We start from the raw sequence: 18,694 nt of genomic DNA on the forward strand, positions 1-18,694 counted from the left end.
GAAATACACATTGAGTAGATGCCACATCCTCAGAGCCATCTGATTTGCTCGCACTGTACCATGCAGTCTGCTATTTACTGTAGACATAATTTTAAGACAAAATATTTAGTAAACACAAGCAAGACTCTGAGCAACAGGAAAAATCCCTGGCAATTTTTTCAGTCTTTCTTTTCTAGATAATCGTTTGAAAACAAATTTTTATACGTCTCATTCTTTATAAAATTACTTTTTATAATCTTTTTAGTATATTCCTGATCTAAGAGGTTTTTAATTGTCCTGCTAAACCAACAGCCTACAGAATGTTAAATTTTAACTAGACCAGGTACACTAAAGAGACATGGCTGGAATAATATGTTCAATGGCCCAAACAAACAAACAAACAAACAAAAAAAAACCCCACCATAACACATGGAGCCAAATTTCAACACTTTCAAGAAAAAAAAAAAAAAGTTGTTTGTAGCATCACACAAAACCTGAAGGGGGCTATTAACACCTCATATGACTGAACAAGGCACAGAAATACTCATTCTCCTTGTAGGTAGAAATGAAGTTTCAGAGCATCAGCTTAACAGCCAGTAGAATTACAAGGTACTTACAGGTTGTGCACATACACAATGTGCAGGCAATTTTTCTTTGAAAAAGAGTAAAACCAAAGAGAAGCTATGACTGCACACAAGACAATTTGTTTGACATTCTATTTATAGGTAAACTCTTTAGGTACCTATAGGTATACTCTTTTCATATATTGACTATTTCATTTGTGTGTAGAACTCATTCAACATTCTTAATGAATGCTAGCTACTTCGTAATCATATTTCTGATTGAAATTTCTGTAACTGGCAGTATCATGAATAATTGTTGCCACTGCTACACTTGGCTAACAGTGGGACATCTACAGCCTGCCCATTTAAGGAAGCTGGGAGGGTGTTAAAACTAAAATAGATAATATTTAACAAAAACATTTTAACTTTGGCTCTTTAATTAATTGCAAGAATTACATGACTTGATGTTTTATTCTTCAAATTCACTCTATTTCATTTTCACTGCAATATATCTAGCCTCAAAATTACATTTACTTTTACAGAAAGCACTGCTGTTCACTGCTCTACATCTTGCATCTCTTTGAGTGAGCCAATTCAAAACTGTACCTAAGCAGAATGTATGAGGTGATAAGTACAATTCTTTTACAGCAAGATTCTTTCACGACCTCCCTTACTTCTTTTTATTATTTATAAAAGAAGCACATAATGCGAGAATACTCAGATAGAAACACAATCCAGCTGCAAACAGGCACTGTGCAGAGAATAGCTACCCCACAGCTTAAAATCCAGACTAAGCAGATCAGGCAGATACAGTATAGAAGGGAAAAGACACTGCAAATAACAAATAACATGATAATTTACAAATATTTGGCTCCTTTACTTCCTTTCACAGAAGATTGATGGACTGAGGTAAAACAAAACAAAACAAAACAAAAAAAGCTCCCAAACTGTAAGAGTTAGTAAGCAAGAGAAAAATGCACAAGCGATGATTTAATAGAAAACAAAAACATGCAGGTAAAATGTGTAAAAATTAATCATACACCAAGACAGAAGCAAAAGCTTTCATTAACTGATCCAGTTGCTGGGTAGGTCATAAAAATTTATCTCTTCCCTGAACTCAAATGAATTGTAAAAAAAATGTGAGACCAAGTAGGGATTCTTCACTGTTAACAGGACTAGTTGTTCACACTTCTATGGGAGTGTAAACTAATTAATGATGACATAATCACAAGATTTTTTTGATCCCAACACAGGATTATAATTCTAAAAACGTTCACATATTTCTTCCCTGACTCGTAATTTATCCAGCCTTTTCCATTCTCATTATGATTTATGAGATTCTTCTCCATGCGTACATATACCACAGAGCTCTATTAATTGTCTTTCCCATTTACTTCCTATTCACTGCCTATTAGCAACTGTCCTTTCTGAATCAAGAACTGCTCTCATCTCTCACAGTGGATGAAAGAATGACATTTCAGAAATAATTATTGAGATACGGGTGCTGCCTTTCATTACAGATCCACAACAAAAGCTAGTGAGGTAAGTCCCCTTCTGCAGAGTGGACTGCTGTGACAAAAGGCTGTTCTTTTGAAGTTACATCTGAACACAGACGCGGCTTTTGAAGACTACTGTAGAATAGTGTCAGCTATTGCCCACCTCTAGATAAAAGTAATGATTGAATAAAATATATATTTTAGCATCTGAACGGATAATGAGCAATCAAATCACTCCTAATTCTTCTGTGGCACATAAAGAAAAAATGCAAAACTTCTGAGGCACTCATACAGCAGTGCTGCATGGGACCTCAATGCTGTTCGCCAGAAGAATTTTCATATTAATTCAATTTTCCAAAACAGAACTTTCTCTGAAATGCTGAAAGGGCTCTAATTCATGCTATCACCACAATACAAAACATAATACAGTAATATGAAATGAGGATATTCTCCTATTCTGCTAGTTCACTAGTTCACAGGCCAGGAAAAAAAAAAAAAAAAAAAAAAAGTGTTTAACTTTTTATTTCAATTTATGTACTGGATATGTGGGAGAAATGAATTAATAGTATCCTAATCAGAATAATATAATGCTTACATAGATTCTCTATATTTAAAAAAAAAAAAAACCATCAAATTTGCCACAGTGACAAAAGAATATTTTTTTCATTTATTATATGAATCTGTCCTTGACACTTCAGATCTCCCTGAAACATGTCAATTTCAGTAAACTGACAGCAGCTCTAACTTATACATTGCCTCCCAAGTTAGAGAGCCAAACTGATGTCACCAATTATTTAATGCATTCTATCTCTATGATCACCTCATCAGATCTTAATGCTTCACATACTTGGATACTTACTGCTATGCTTTAATAAACATGACCAGGTTGCACCTGTTCCAAGGTTCATGGAAGCTATCCACTCAGTCTCACGATAATCAAGAGGTAACAGCTGCCCCTGTAGCTGAATTAATATTTCTGCCATACTTACGGGGATAGACAAATGAACCAGCTGTTCATGTTTAAACTACATTTCCCTAAGAACATTCCTGGGTCTGTAAAGACCTGAGTCATACAGTCTTAAGACAGTTTGGTATGTGATACTGCAAGCTAGGACAGCAGTACGTTTTTAAGTCTCTTTCTGCCACATTGTTGCTTTTTGTTTGTTTTTTAAATGAAAACAGTAAGTGAATGGCGTTCTTTAAGGAGGAGGCTACCAACGTCAGACGCCAGTTAAGGAAAATGCCAGTAAACCTGGGTAATTCTTTCACCCTCATTCTGAAATAATATTTGCAATTTATCTGAAGTTTTTCATTAGATGACATTGAAATGACTCATAAATTAATATTTTTTGCAGTCTTTTGAAGGGTAGGAAATGTATTCAGCATCAGTTTCAAAAAGAATTTTTTTTAATTTCTCCCAAAACTGTTTACCTTCTTATTGGAGTCATCAGAACAAGAACATGAACAAATAGTAGAATTCTCCTCAGGTCTTCAAGTAGAAACATTTAACATCCACTTTCAGAGAACGTCTCTTCCAATTTAAAACAATTATCTGTATGAGAAAGGTTTCACTCATCCCATAAGATGAAATGCTGCTTCACATCACATACATATGGAATGTACAGTTTAAGAAAAAAATTTCCTGAGGTGGTACTGTTTTCTGAAAGAATATCAACTGCAACTGCGAGCAGGTGCTTTAGCAAACCAAGGTTTCCCTGTGTAGGTGGCCTCACAGCTGCTTTATGAGTAGCAGCCATGCCTAACAAGCTGTGTCCAAGCTCGCATGCTTTGTGCACCTGAGTCATTTAATTACACGAGCATTCCTTCCTTGACTGCTCTCGTGAATACAGGCGACGCACAGTGAACGTTTTCTTTACCAGAAAACAAGGCACCAAGGATGCCGAGCACCTAAGGAGCGGGGCCTCCCGTGGCGGCGCTCGGCCGCGGTGGGGCGCTTGGCGCTGGCACGGCGGCCGCGCGCAGGAGGCCGGCTGCAGGCTCGGTTGCCGCGGCGGGACCGAGCTGCCGAGGGCTGTGCGTCACCGCGAGTGTGACGACACCGCCACGCATCCGCACACCGCGCTGCCTCAGACCGGCACGCAGCCCCGGCCCTCGTCCTCCTGAGGCGGTGTGGGCCAGCGCAGTCTCCCGCGAGAAGAAAATCGAGCGCTAGAATGCTGGGCTGGCCGCGGGGAGGGGCGGGCCGGCCATCGCACGGGGCAGTGCCGCGGCACCATCGCGGTACGTGCTCTGCTCTGCCGGGGGCGCTTCGCCGCTTTCACAAGGGAACTTTTCAGCTGGAGGTTGCGCCTCCTCAGGGCTCTCCAGACACTGACTGCATTATCCTGACGTGTCCCGAGCTCAGAACACCAAGAAAATACGCTGTTAGGTCCTTCCTCAACCTCCACAACGCTTGTGCTTTCTCCATTTCCTCTTGTGAATGCCCAGTTAGATATGAAACATCTCTAGCTGAGAACTTCAAGCACCGCTAACTGTAGAAATGTCATTTGTGTTTGCAGGTAATCACACAATAGAAGCAGACGATCTGATTCACCTGCAAACAGCACTGGAAGTAAGCTGACTGATTCTGTCTGCAGACAGGAGCATGATGACTTAGCACAAAGAGAGCCACAGCTGGCTTGAGTCTCACATGGCACATCTGATTAAGAACGTGCCTGCTGGCGTGGCCAAACCACTACAGGCAGATGGGCTGGAAGCTGGAGCAGTAGGAACCACTCAGCTAAGGGGCCTTAATTCACAGGAGCTGCTTACAGAGTTATTTAATATAAAGCTAGTCTCCTCTACATTGCTCTTTATGTATGAATCTAGTTGACATATTCACAAATATAAGTGAATGATTGTTTCTATATATTTAAAACTGGAGCTGTCCAGATATTTTTCAGTGAGAAATTTGCTGAATTATTTTGAAATGGACAGCTTACTTTCAAATTACATTTTGTATTTGAATACTAATTAGCAAAGCATGTTGGTTCTGCTTTTAATACAATATATTTTAGTAACTTAGGCATAGGATTTACAGTACTCTGTACCTAATATATACCTTATATATCCACCTGTACTGTATACATAATATCTCTATACACTGTTGCCAACCATACCCTGGGTTGCATGAAGGTGATTGGCATGATCAGCAGGTCAAGGGAGGCAATTTTGCTCTCTACTCTGCTCTCTTGAACCCCCCCCCCAGCTGTGTCTAATTCTGGAGCCCAAGCACAAGAAGGGCACAGAGCCCTTGGAGCAGGTCCAGAGAAGACCCACAAAAACATTTGGAGGGCTGGAGCAGCTACCCTGTGAGCACAGGCTGAGAGAGTTGTGGTTCTTCAGTCTGAAGAAGAGAAGGCTTCTAGGGGAGCTTATAACAGCCTGAAGGGGGCCCTACAGAAAAGCTGCGGAGGGATTATTTTTAAGGGCACGTAGCAATAGGATGAGAGGAAATGACTTTAAACTGAAGGAGGGTAGATTTAGAGTACATATTAGGAAAAAATTATGTACTGTGAGGATGGTGAGACACTGGAACAGGTTGCCCAGTGAGATTGTGGGTGCCTCTTCCCTGGAGGCATTCAAAACCAGGCTGGATGGGGCTTTGAGCATCCTAATCTAGTAGGAGGTGTGCCTCCCTCTGTAGCAGGGGGTGTTGGAACTAGATGAGTTAAAGATTCCTTCCAACCCAAACAGTTCTATGATTTTATACCTGCCTCATCTTTTCTTTTGGGGAATCTTTTTCCAAAGTGAAACACATAGTAAACTACACATTTTGCTATATGCCCACATTCATTCCTTTAGCTGAAATTTTTACTGAGTTTCTGAATTCCTGTGCCCTAAATATGATTAATTCAGTAAAACATTCTTTGATCCATGTAAAAGATATGAAGTATTTATTGTAAAGCACTTTTAAATCATTAGAGCTTAGTGAAGATCAGTGCTGTTAATGTGGAATACTAGGGCTTCCCTTTACTAGTTCCCAGAGACAGTTCAGCTTTCTTATGTTGTCCAACCAGCACACTACAATTTAAGCCAAAAGGATGAAACTTGGATTTGGAGTACTGGAATAAAATTCAAACACAAGCATATTTGGCCTTATGGTAAAAACTATGGGCAAAAGTAACGCCAGATGTGCCAGAGCTTTCAGTGACGTGAGCAACTATCCATGAAGAATGGCCCTGAAATCTTCTAGTATTGCAAATATGTTTCTAAATTGCTATTGAGTGGTAAGAGGATCTGGATGAAAATGATGTTAGTAAATAAACATGAGTTAAACAGAAAATATTTTGATTCATTAAAAAAAATTACCAGTTTTCTGATATTGTTTCTACGTTTTAGATTCTTCAACAACAGCTGGAATCATTTCAGACATTTCAGAAACAGACTCTGGAGAATGCTAATAGGGTAAAAAAAACTACACAAATGATCTTAAGTGTAAATGCCAACTCCTGCATTTTTAGATATTGCCATAAGTATTTTAGGTTATTATGTACATTAAATATACATTAAAACTAGAAAACTATTAAACTGTTAAAAATAATAAACTATTAAAAGTTGAAGGACTAGCTCTAACTTGCACTACTATAACCTCAAGGGAACTGTTGTTTTCAAATAAGTTTCAATTCCACATAATGTTAGTCATTAGATATCAGAACCAGCTCCAATGCTGCAAACTGCCATTTCTTGCAGAATGCTAGACCACCTTTTGAGGAGCATTTTCTGCCATCACAGAATCACAGAATTGTAGGGGTTGGAAGGGACCTCCAGAGATCATTGAGTCCAACCCCCCATCATTTTGTCTGATTCATTATATAAAAGCTAAAGACCTGATGCAGAAAGGATGTTTAGCATTATGCTTTGCTTGTTATGCACAGTTCCCTGTTCCTACACTTCATTTCCATTCAGTCTGTCCTTTGCAGGACATAACTTCCTGATTAAAAATGTGTTTTGGAAAGTGAAATACTTACAAATTTAAGTTTCCTATAAACAATCTTTTTCAGGTACAGTCTGAAATCAGTGACATACTAAATAAAAATATATTTGAAATGAAAACCCCAGTACATACGTCAGCCAAGATTATGATGACTGCACACATCACTTTTACAGCAAATAATGCATCACTGGTATGTTAACAGTTTTTACTTACAAACACATTATTCTGTAGATGGATTTTGGCTTTAATCTTTTTTTTTTTTTCTTTTTTTTTTTAATAACCCAATGGGTATTCTGAGTACAAAAAATAACAAGTGTTTTCTTCCTGAGAAGTCATAAATATGTATACTGTTCCCTTCCACTCACTTTAAGTTCCATTTCTTTTTTGCACAGACAACATAGTAGCTTGATCTTCATTTGGGTTATTTTCACTGGATATGGAATGCAATGCAAAGCATATAGTAAAACAGGACATAGCCAAGGAGGGGACAGAAATGAAGAAAGGGAATAAAACTTACTTTTTCTGCATCTATTTAGTGCGACTCCAGTTTGTCTTTAATTTGTGCTGACTAGGATGACAAAACCAAAGACAAACTATAGTCTCCTTAGTTCGTCTCTCCTTTGCTTGAAATATAATCAATTTAAGACATCAGTATGTTCTGCTTGCTCCAAAACCCAATACTGAATTAAATGAGGCTGATTAAAATTGTAAGATTCTAATAGCTAAATGATCTTGGCAGAGAAAATTTGTGCAAGTCTTGACTGAGAAGTGGCTTTTTTAGCAGCTCAGATGTCTTATGTTTAAATTACTACATTTCATTATTCTTACAGTATGATTTTTTTTTTTTTGGACATTTGTTTTTAATTTTGTGAGGTAGCATATGGAATATCCTGAATTGTTGTCTTCTCAAAGAGAAGTTCACCATGACCAACAATCCGGTTCTGAAGAGCACGTGGAAGTAAACTGCAGTGCTAAAAATGTGGTCAGTGATATACAAATTTCACATAGAATTTCACTGAAAACTGAAAAGGTTGAAGATTCAGAAAATCTAATTGGAAACAAAAGGATACTTAAATTAAACAATGAGTTTACACGTGGACATTTGGTATCTGGAACTGATTCAGAGACAGAAAGATCAGATGCTGCCCAGGAGAAGGTAATTTTTAGTAAATCTAAGCTTCCTATGAATTTACCTGAACACAGGAAAGAAATTTGTAAAATAGATGATAATTATGCTACCAAGTTGCTGAAACAAGAGTTTTGGAAGTCAGCCAGTACTAATTCAGACTTGTTAGGACAAAATACAGAAAAATCTGTCTTTTTATACAGAGAAAAATTAAGTAACTTGAAAGACATTGCAGAAATTGTGACTTCTTTGGATGAATCACATACTGCTTCAGCTCTACTTAATGAAAATTGCCTACATTTTGATTAAAAAAAAATTTATAAAGATTCTGAGTATGGCAGTATAACCCCTCCTACAACAGCATGCAATGAAAAAGCAGAATCTGAAAGCAGAAATGTACTTGAATTTAAAAGCAGTTGTAGTGAAGATAACAGATGCCAGGTAGATTCATTTTCCAAAATGGTGAAAGATAAGCTACTAACGCTTGATCACAAACAGCAACTAGAAAAAGAATGACTGTCTGTTTTTAACCAGATGCTGCTGAGGCTAGGAGATCAGAAGTTCAGTAAAAACAAAGCATCCCCTGAATATGATGGAGAAATTGAAGCATTGCTTAAGCCTCTGAAAAACTCTGAGCATCTGCAAAAAAGAGTACATTATCTTGAGAATGAAAATCTACATCTCATGAACAAGGTCAAACCTCTTGCTGATTCTGTACAGTCTTTGAAAGAAAAAATATCAAAATATGATGTGAAAATTAAGGACTTCACTAAAGAAGAGAGAAGTATGCAAACTCAGTTGGTTAAATCACCAGAAGGCAATAAGGGATGCGTTAAGGAAATAAAGAGTCTGATAAGAAAATATAAAGAACTCCAGAACCAGAAAATCATCCTTGAAAAGAAAAAGAATGAACACTACAATAGAAACAAAGACACAACACAGGCACTACATGATTTTCAGATTAGGAACAAGAAATTAGAAGAAAAGATGACTGTTGGTACTTGCAAAAAATGGAGGCTCAATGCAATGCTAGAGTCCTTGAAACACAAATGCTCCAATTCACAAGAAACAAATAAAAAACTTGCTCAGCTTACAGAAGAAAAGAGCTCCCTAGAGCAAGAGCTTGAAGGAAAGCAGAGTGAAATAAAACAAATGAAAGAAAAAGAAACTGCAACAAAATCTGAACTGGAGACTCATCTTCAATTAATGCAAACATTTGCAGAGAAAAAACTTAATCTTGAAATGACTCTGCAGGAATGTTCTAATACTAAACAAATGCTGCTGAAGGACACTGAGGAAGTCCAGACAGGTGAAGTGCATACAGAAAAGAAACTCATGACTGAACCCAGAAATGCAAAAGCAGACACTGATCTTTTAAAATATAACTTGACCGCTGCAAACACAGAATATAAGAGGTTATCAACAGTAGTAACAAACATCACAGAGGAAAATCAGCTACTGAAGAGAGAACTGAATGAATACAGACAATACGCTTCCAAGTATGAAAATGACATTAGAAAACTGTCTAAAGAATGCTTACTATTAGAAAATCAACTGTGGACTATTGAAAATGAGAGAGATGTAGCACAGCTTGAATTCCACCGTTTGCATAAGGATTATGTTTATCTCCGAGGCCAAGCTACAGCTTTAGCACGGGCACAAAAGAAACCCAATCTCAGTTCTGGCACCACGAAGAATAACTGTTATTCTGAACATTCCACTACAACTTGTAAAGAAATTCCTTTGGATTGCCTTTCACAAGGTATGACTTTCAATTCATAATACCTTACTACCTTTTATCTTTTTTAGTCATTTACAGTCTTTTCACTATTTTTTTTGGTAATGTACTCAAACTGTCTGCTTTTATTGATACTTTGCTACATTTTACAGATTAAGAAGAACAGATCCTTATACAACATTAGTATATAGAAATGTGATGAAACTATGACAGTTGACAGGAGATTGAATTCTGTCCCAAAGATTTCAGACTCAGAAAGGAATCTTAGCAACCTTTTAGCTAAGCAGTTTAGTACATGCCACATTTCACAGGTTATTTTACAAGAAGTCCTAAATAAAATGTAACCCGCATTAACCTGTCCTTCAGATGACTTCTAATGCTGATTTATGTGTAATTAGTACAAACTACTTTTACCTTTTTACTGTTTTTCTAACTTAGAAAGCTTATTAACTGAAACACGAATTTCAACATTTTCAGTGTAAACATGTTCTGAGAACAGCCATATTACAAAAAGCACAAAAATTAACATCTGCTAATTACTGTACAAAGACTAATTTTCTCAGCCACAGGACCATAGGGAAGAAGAATTTTTCAAAAACACTGCATATAATATTTATGAAATTGTCTGTACGTAGTGTTTCTACCATGCTATTTCCCTTTATTCTGCTACATTTTTTTTTTAGTACTTACTAAATAAATCTGTTAAAGTAAAGCCATGCAATTAATTATTGGTGTTTCCAGAACAGACTCAGAGGTAATTACTTATCTTCTAGTTCCTCCTAATGCAACCACTGGTATACAAGTCCCTAGCCAGTAAAAGGCACAATATGTTTAGAGATTGTTACTGCATAAAAGTAATCTATTTCTTCCTATTTCTTCAATAATTCATTAAACAGATTGTAACAAAGAAACAGTTATTTGTCTGGCTTTAACACAGCACGCTAAATGTAGAGTGCATTTTTGTACCAGTACAGATACAAATTAGAACAACTGAAAGGAACATTAAAAATCTTCGTCAACCTCTTAATAGTTTTTCCTCTAAAAACCTTTTAAAGTACAAAATATTTTGCTGCTTTGATTTTTTGGTTTTTACTGGAGATAGGCAAAAATTATATGCTATAATTTTGCATTGTGTGCTCAGACTCAGTAACAGCAATCAAATGGTTAATACTTGGGTTGCTTGGTAGATGGATGGTCAGGCATTTAATTGCATTTGACACAAAGTTGTGTGAGATTGTAAATATTAAGTTGTGCTCAGAATCTGTTACAAAGGTAACTGGCTATATTTTTTATATAAGGGAAGTTGTTACATGAAAATAATATAGTATCTAATGTCTTTCCTGTTTGAAATTTAAGAAAGTTCTAACCTCCACCATCATGGTAAAATGCACTGTCGAGAAGCCAGGGACACATTTATTGTTTGTATTAAACAGTATGCTGAGGCCCTACCCAGAAATGGGCATCAGCTTTCTCAGAGCACACTGTTTCTAATGGGGACTTATCAGGGGAAGCAATCGCTTCCCATAATGGCCACATAAACTTAGTCTACATTCATTAAAAAATTCTTAAACAAGCTAGGTTTTTTGTTGTTGCTGTTGTGTTTGGGTTCTTTTTGTTGTTATTCTGGTTTTTTGTTTTGCTTTGTTTTAGTAAAGTGCCATATTTTAATTTTTAATTTTAATCTCCCTTCCCCATTTTGCTAGGGAATGAAAAGATAACTAAAATACAGAAGAAAATACGACAGGAAGAACTGAAGAGGTGGAAGGAAGAGCAAGGAAAAGAAAATAAAAACTTCAGAGCAGTCTTCATCAGCTGCACTACATCAGAACAGCAGTTAGAAGTACCATGTAGTCCAATCTGTCTAGGAGGGCTAAATCTGCAGAGTTCATAAGTGAACATAATATATTGTCCTGATAACCTGTACAAAGACACCTAACACCAGTATCAATATCATTATCTTATACAGCATGTTTAAAAAAAAAAAAAAAAAAGGAATTCTGTTACAGGTCTTTGGATAAAGAAAACATCAAAATTATTGTACAGATTACAGTACAGTATTTTAAAATATTGTGCCCTCTTGATCTAAAAGCATGGGGTTTTATGCCTTAATAAATGCTGGAAGACCTGGTCAACAACTCTTTATTTTTGTTTTCTTCAATGTTAGGAAATGTGAGACCTAGTCTAGAATTCACAAGCCTAGAATTAATAAGGAAAAAAAAAAAAGAAACAAAAAACCACCCTATCTTGAGGACAGCAGTAAGTATCCTTAAAGAATAAAGATCTACACATCTTCAAGAAATAGCTTAGAAATATAAATGCTGAGGGGTGTTTACATGAACAAATTTCTTGGAACACATATAATAAAACCTTATAAAAGTTAGGATCCGAGTTTCATCCTAGAAGAAGGTAGTTTGAAAGATTACGTTTGTTAAGATACTTGCATGAACAGAGAGGTAACAGAGCTTCTCTTGAGAACATAGCAGCAGTTAGAGTTTTCAGGAAACAGAGGATGAGTGTTAAACAGATGATGAGTGTTAATGAGTGAGAGATGATAATTAGAGATAACTACCTTTATAACAGGCTGACAATGGTCATTTTGAGAATATCATAACTGAAAGTCTTCAAGACAGTTCTTACACAAAATACTGTTGAAATAAACTATAAATTGTAATACTGCTAAAGGGAAACAATTATCTTAGTTTCACTGTGAGCAGACTTATTTGGCTAACATATACACTGGCAGTCTTTGAAAGATGTGCATTTTTTTCCACTGCAATACTTTGTGAATTTGAACCTAAGTTACTCAATAGGAAGTACGTTCTGTTAAAGTGCATTTCAGTACTCAAGTGAAGCAGTAAGATTAAAAATATTCACCCAGGGACCTACAGAATACATTGTATTACCTATTGTAGCTTTACAACCATGTATGTATGTATATGTCTGTGTGTGTACGTATAAAAAACAAACACAGATATTACATTCTCAATAATTAAACCAGATTGCCTTATGTACTTGAATGCCACTTTTCACATTTTTATTTATGCTGAATGCTGATTAGCAACTGTATTGTTAAGAGTCTTAAAAATGTATCCTTCATTTCAACATTTTTACCTAATAAGATGCAGCATATGCAGTCTTGTAGTTCTTTACATTTATTGATCTGAAATGTAAATGAAGAGAAACTTATTAAATTTTGTTTTAGAATATCACTCTTCAGAATAGGAAAGTTTTAGTGAAAATGAAAAACTGTTACACCCATTCCTGTAATTAGATTTAGTGGCTAATCCATGAGGATCCAAATGATTTATACAGAACTCTGTGTCAGAGCAAGAATTTGTGCTCACAAATCCAATTTAGAATCACAGTCAAAATACCAGAAGATTTCCACTGGAAAGTACATAAAAATTGTAATCCAGTGGGGAAAAGCTGACAATTTGAAATGTATCTCACCACATATGAGCTATAACATTCATACTTCTAATAAATGCTGTTCAAAATTCTCATCCCACTAAACCTAGGAATAAGAAAGCAAAAATCAATACATCCTTTAAAATTGTTAGGAGAGAAACGGTAGCAGACAATTTGAAGAAGTGGTTTGAATTTCTGGCTGTGGAACTTTCAGATGTGATTTTTTTCTCTCTACAGATATTTGTAATGAGTCCATCATAACCATTTCTGTGAGCACATGGTGATACTCCACTGTATAATCAATCAATGTAAAGATGTTATCATTACAAAAGAAACAAGAGAGTTAGGCAGAGCAGATTATAATAACAAAACGAGAATAGAGAAAGCTTACCCGTATCCTGGGCTCGCTTACAAAACTCCAGCAGAATGGATCTCCAGAAGAGATCCTTCCCCACTGGCAGTCAGCTCTTCAATGGGTCTAGGAGAGGAGGAGCCTGGCTCCACCCTTCCAGCAGCACAGGTGAATTGCCTTCAGCTGTGCTCCCAGGGCTGACTCATGGCTCGCCTCAGGTGATCAATCAGAGGTTCAGGCCATGACTCAGCAGTTCCCATTCACTCCACAATCACCCATTGCTTCTCAATTTAAAACTTGTTTCATGTGGAGTAATAGGTAGCTTCTGGTTTGGCTCTGTCAGTGCAAATTGAAACTTTCAATGATTCCTACAGTTTAAAAGTGATTAAGCAAACTCAGGTACGTAGTGAAGTAAATACAACAGTCATGTGGATTAAAAAGATGCGTTTCTTGAACTTCACATATGGTACATAACAGACAATCACAAATGTGAAAAATTCTAAGACTGATTTCCAAATTTTAATCAGATATTTCTAAAATATTTCATGTTGCTCACAGAGTATGCAAAAAAATCATACATCTATGTAGAGCTGTTCTGTGTGCAATCTTAAAAATCCCATTTGAAACTGAAGCTTTAAATAACTAAAGAACATGGTCATCTGCTTGAGTTACAATAAGGCCAAACAGAAAGTTATTTAAAAATAACTGTTTGAAAAAACTTCACCCAAATTTACAGAAGTATGGAAAAAAATTTTGAAAACAAGCTTCCTTATATATTTCTTATGCTTTTGTTAACAATTCCTTCAATTATTCTGTTAGTAAGCAACCATCTAACGAATGCTGGTAGACAGCATGCATGAAATATGAACTTAAAGTGGCTTACCTTAAGACATTTTGAGTGATTATACTTGTAACAGGTCTGCTTTTCGGTCCAGGAGGAGGATGAAAAACCTTTTGTTCTTTACTGGATGAGGCAGCCATAGTTTTTTTGGTTACATAAGGGTCAGCAGAATGGCTTGGATAAGGATCAAATGTGCCACCTTTCATGCCCCCTGACTGAAGAAAAAAAAAAAAAAAAAAAAAAAAAACTTTCAAAGTGCCAATCTGTAGAATAGTAGGATTTTATTACAATTTTTTCATGCAAAAGCAGAGAATACTGAATAGCAGACTGCATTGTATTCTATTTAAAAAAACAACTACCCAAAATTCCTTAAACTTCCATTGGAAACCTTAGGGAAAATTTTAGTGATTAATTAGATGGTTTAAAATATTCTTTGTAAGTCTGGATATTGAGTGAAGGATTTTAAAAACATAGAAAACATAGAAAAACATAGAAAATGTAAAACCATAACTCACTGAAATGACCTATGATGTGGTTAGAAAAAAAAAAAAGAGAAATCCTATGTTACTATTAGTTCACCAGTAAACCTCCATATTCAGTGCAGGTATAGAAATACAACACAGGCTTTTCCTGTAACAGTAAGTTCACCAGAACTATAACAATGGCAATTTCTAGTTAAAAAGCATGCAGAAACCTTATTAATTCTTTGCAAGCCTCTGGAACAGCTAATCTCCACAGTCTGTTGAGACTGCTTTCCTTAAAATGCAACAGTAAGCAATTCAATCAGCAATAAAGAAAATTTCCCTTTGAGGATTTGTATAGAAAAGAGGGAGTTTGAGAAGTACACCGTTCATATCTCGAATGGCAGCATGTAGTGTTGAAAGCCAGGAACAGGGTCACCAGCATCGTCAGTGAGAAGAAGTACAGCTATTTCAGCAGCTGTCTTTTCAGAACACTAAAGGATCTCAGCTGCTTCATCTGTGAGACTGAACACCCAGCATAATTCTTCATGTGTAAGCATTCTTGCAGTCCTTTTCAGAACATTTTCACTGCTATCATCTTATTCCTCAGATGAATTAGTATTGGTCAAATAAGTCAATGATGAAGGACAGAATAATCATAACATTAGCAGAACATTATATTAAGTGGCTGACAGTGGAACACCAAAATGTAGAAGTGACAAATTAAGAGGTATTACTGTACTATGTATTTGGAGTCAGTTGAGAGAAACATTTATGCATCAAATGCATCAATATTTTAAGAACATTTCAAACTAAAAATAAGATTTAGCCTAAGGTGAATTCCATAAACTTAATATCTAATCTCAGAAAAAACAATATATTAAAAGAAATGTTTTATGGAATGCAAAAATATCCATCTGGATTTTAAGAAGTAACATTAAAGCAACTGAAACAAATGAATTATGTTCCTTGACATTAGCACCGAGCTTCATTTCTTAGGTCCCCTGAGTGCTTCCCCCATGTATTTATTCCCATCCACCTCCTCCTTCTTTCCTAAATACTGAAGAATTAGAAAATTCTAAAGCTGACTCCAGATTTGTGTATGCTACTAACTCCCAAGATAACTCCTACAGCCTTTTGCTGAGCAGGAGCCTTAATCTGCAATTTTCTGCTCCTTCCAGCTCTCCATTCCCTTGACACTGCTAAAAATTTTGTTTTAGATACCTATACAGGTTCAAAAATGCCATGAGAGATTGACAGAGTCCAAAATAAAAAAAGCATTTTGTTTTGCTACTGTAATTCTTTCTTGCTGTCATTTATTGCAAAACATTCATTCCACTTTGTGCATATTTCATGGACTATCCAGCCAATTAACTGTATGTTAACAGCACTACACAAATTTTAAAGATTTTTTAGGTTACTTGAAACTGCTCAGGGAGCATTGGCTCCAACAAAATAAACTGCACAATGTCTTTTCTATTTTTAACAGTACAAAACATTGGTTTCTACCTTATGTACTGTAAGCAAAGTTATATATATATATAAATATTTATCCAGTTTATATTGTTTCCAGTAGCTTTAAGATAAACTAACCTTCTTAGCAGGGGAGCTTGGTTTGAAAGGTGGTGCAATTCGCTTCTCTGGAGGTGGTTTCTTCACAGGTGGCAAAGGTTTGTCGTTAAAATAGGGATTCATGTCAAAATACTCCAGGGGGTACATATTTGTCTTGAAAGGCCCTCCTTTAGCCAAACGCTTGTGTTCCTCTCGTGCTTTCTGTAAAACAAATAAATTCAGAGGCAGAATCTTGAGCTTTTCAACTTCGTTTCATTCTCCTAGCCAAAACATTGAAAACATTCAAATTCATTCTTGAAAAAACATTCGCTCAGTCTTCTTTGTTCGTTTACTCAGGGTATTTAATAGCCTCCAAGTTTAATGGTTAGACTCTGAGTTTTCTAATCTTATTCTGACCATAGACAAATTTAGTGATTTCTCACTACATATAATGAAAATATATAAGAAAACTAAATTCAGAAATTCAGTACAAGGAAAGATGTGAGCTTTCCTCAAATTATGAGCTTGTAGGATAAGAATAAACTCTTTTTTGTTTCAGTTTGTCTTGTGTTTTTTTTTTGTAGGGCATCTAGCATAATACAATCTCATTTCTGACAATGATACAGAAGAATTATTATTGTTCTTGCTATTCACATTGTTTGGTAATTACTGCAATTGTTGCTTAAATGCTCCACATAAAAAAAAAAAAATTAAGGTCAAATCTTGATTGCTGGAACTTGTATGGGATACTTTTGCTTGTCTTAAAAAAATAAAATAACAATAAGTAAATCTTCATTTTTACATATAGTGATTTGTCTTCCTCCCTCCACCATCCAATAAACGAATATTGTGATCCTGAGCTGAAGGAAACACCATAGTGAACAAGAAGTTCATGAAAATTCTAATAAATAATCATGATTATTACATAATAAAGATTTTATCTTTTTTACCTTTGCAATTATTTTTTCTAATTCATAGCCATCCGCTTCATGTGGATATTGCTCACCTATAGTAAGATTTGCATAACTGTAAAAAGAGAATGCACTGGTTAGATGATCAAAACTCAAAAAGCATTCAATAAAGGACTGCAAGAAGTAATGCTGTGAAGTTACCCATATCCAGTTCCTTTTTTTCCTGGACTAGTATAAAGATTCTTTCCAGGAGGAATGTATCTTTCTCTGGCTTTCAGTTGTGCACTGAAGTATGCAAACGGACCTCCTATGGTTCCATAATAGCTACCTAGTCCACATCTAAAAAGAGCAAATTAACACATTAATTGGATCTTTGTAAATATTTCAGGCTTTCCATATTTATTGTGCTAAAATGTTAGCCTGTAGAAAACCCAAACAAGTATCATCTCAAGAGGTAAGGATCAATCCATACCAGATCCACTGTGCATGGAACTACAATTATAGGAATTCCATGTACAGTATGGACATGGACACAAAAGAAACAAGATGGAAGTGGAGATGAAGTTCTGAGGACTCTTGTTATAAATAGGCTTAACAGAGGTGGTTTCAATTTTGCACCAGCAAGGTAAAGTAATATTAGTACAGACCGATTCACAAACAGATATACAGAGAAATAGGCTAAACACAACACTTACGGCAATTTATCTCCATTACTGGGAAGGAAAGCTTTGCCCAAATTTTTCTTTGATTCTGCCAATCTATAACGTCTCCTTAGTTGAACAGGATTTGAGTAGGCTTCACCGCTGAAAATCCTCTTAAACTGAGGGTCAAAATAACCTGCCTGAAGAGCTGACAATGTTTTGCTCCCCTCAGATAGCATCTGTCTGTTCTTGCTTGCAGCTTCATTAAAAGGGCCTTTAAAAAAGTAAGAATAATTAAAAAAAAAACACTCAAAGTTAGTGCTTCTCTTAGACTGCATTAAAAAAACTAAGGATCCAAATGGCTGGGTGGCACAAAGAATGTCCTGCAGAGCATTTCACTTGTAAATCAAACATGTATATTTTATGATTTATATCATATAATATACATTGTGTGTAAAAGACTATGATATTGTAAAGACTATAATACTATGAGAAGGTATCCACAGCACACAGTTTTCACATTCCACTGCCTACATTTGCTTTAGAGGCAATAGAGAGCGATCAGTTACTCCAGACTACAATTCAGAGCTAGACCTGACGCCTACTTATATACTATGAGTAATGCATGAGGGGAGCATCTGCTTCACCCTCCAATTACAGACCAGGTCGACCAGCTTCAATGTCCCTCAGT

At 36.0% G+C, this 18,694-nt stretch overlaps 2 protein-coding genes across 3 annotated transcripts in view; one reads left to right on the forward strand and one right to left on the reverse strand.

Annotated features, from left to right (window-relative positions):
- The window catches only part of CUNH4orf47 (chromosome unknown C4orf47 homolog), an 83,070-nt gene that overhangs the window by 52,281 nt on the left and 12,095 nt on the right, over positions 1-18,694 (reverse strand). The window contains exons 3-8 of one of the 2 annotated variants that reach the window (XM_052682610.1): positions 18,058-18,277; positions 17,564-17,701; positions 17,402-17,477; positions 16,494-16,673; positions 14,482-14,654; positions 12,950-12,998 (exon numbers count right to left, since the gene is read on the reverse strand). In XM_052682610.1, coding sequence (XP_052538570.1) covers positions 12,950-12,998; positions 14,482-14,654; positions 16,494-16,673; positions 17,402-17,477; positions 17,564-17,701; positions 18,058-18,277 — 836 coding nt within the window. The remainder of the gene's footprint in view (positions 1-12,949; positions 12,999-14,481; positions 14,655-16,493; positions 16,674-17,401; positions 17,478-17,563; positions 17,702-18,057; positions 18,278-18,694) is intronic. The other variant, XM_052682608.1, reaches the window with a different exon arrangement.
- Positions 8,532-12,017, forward strand: CCDC110 (coiled-coil domain containing 110). Its single transcript, XM_052682604.1, has 2 exons — positions 8,532-9,862; positions 11,542-12,017. The coding sequence occupies exons 1-2, from the start codon at positions 8,635-8,637 to the stop codon at positions 11,727-11,729; spliced, it is 1,416 nt and encodes a 471-aa protein (XP_052538564.1). The 5' UTR covers positions 8,532-8,634; the 3' UTR covers positions 11,730-12,017.

The sequence above is a fragment of the Tympanuchus pallidicinctus genome, unplaced genomic scaffold (assembly GCF_026119805.1).
Source record: "Tympanuchus pallidicinctus isolate F22 unplaced genomic scaffold, pur_lepc_1.0 scaffold2, whole genome shotgun sequence".
Classification (NCBI taxonomy): domain Eukaryota; kingdom Metazoa; phylum Chordata; class Aves; order Galliformes; family Phasianidae; genus Tympanuchus; species Tympanuchus pallidicinctus.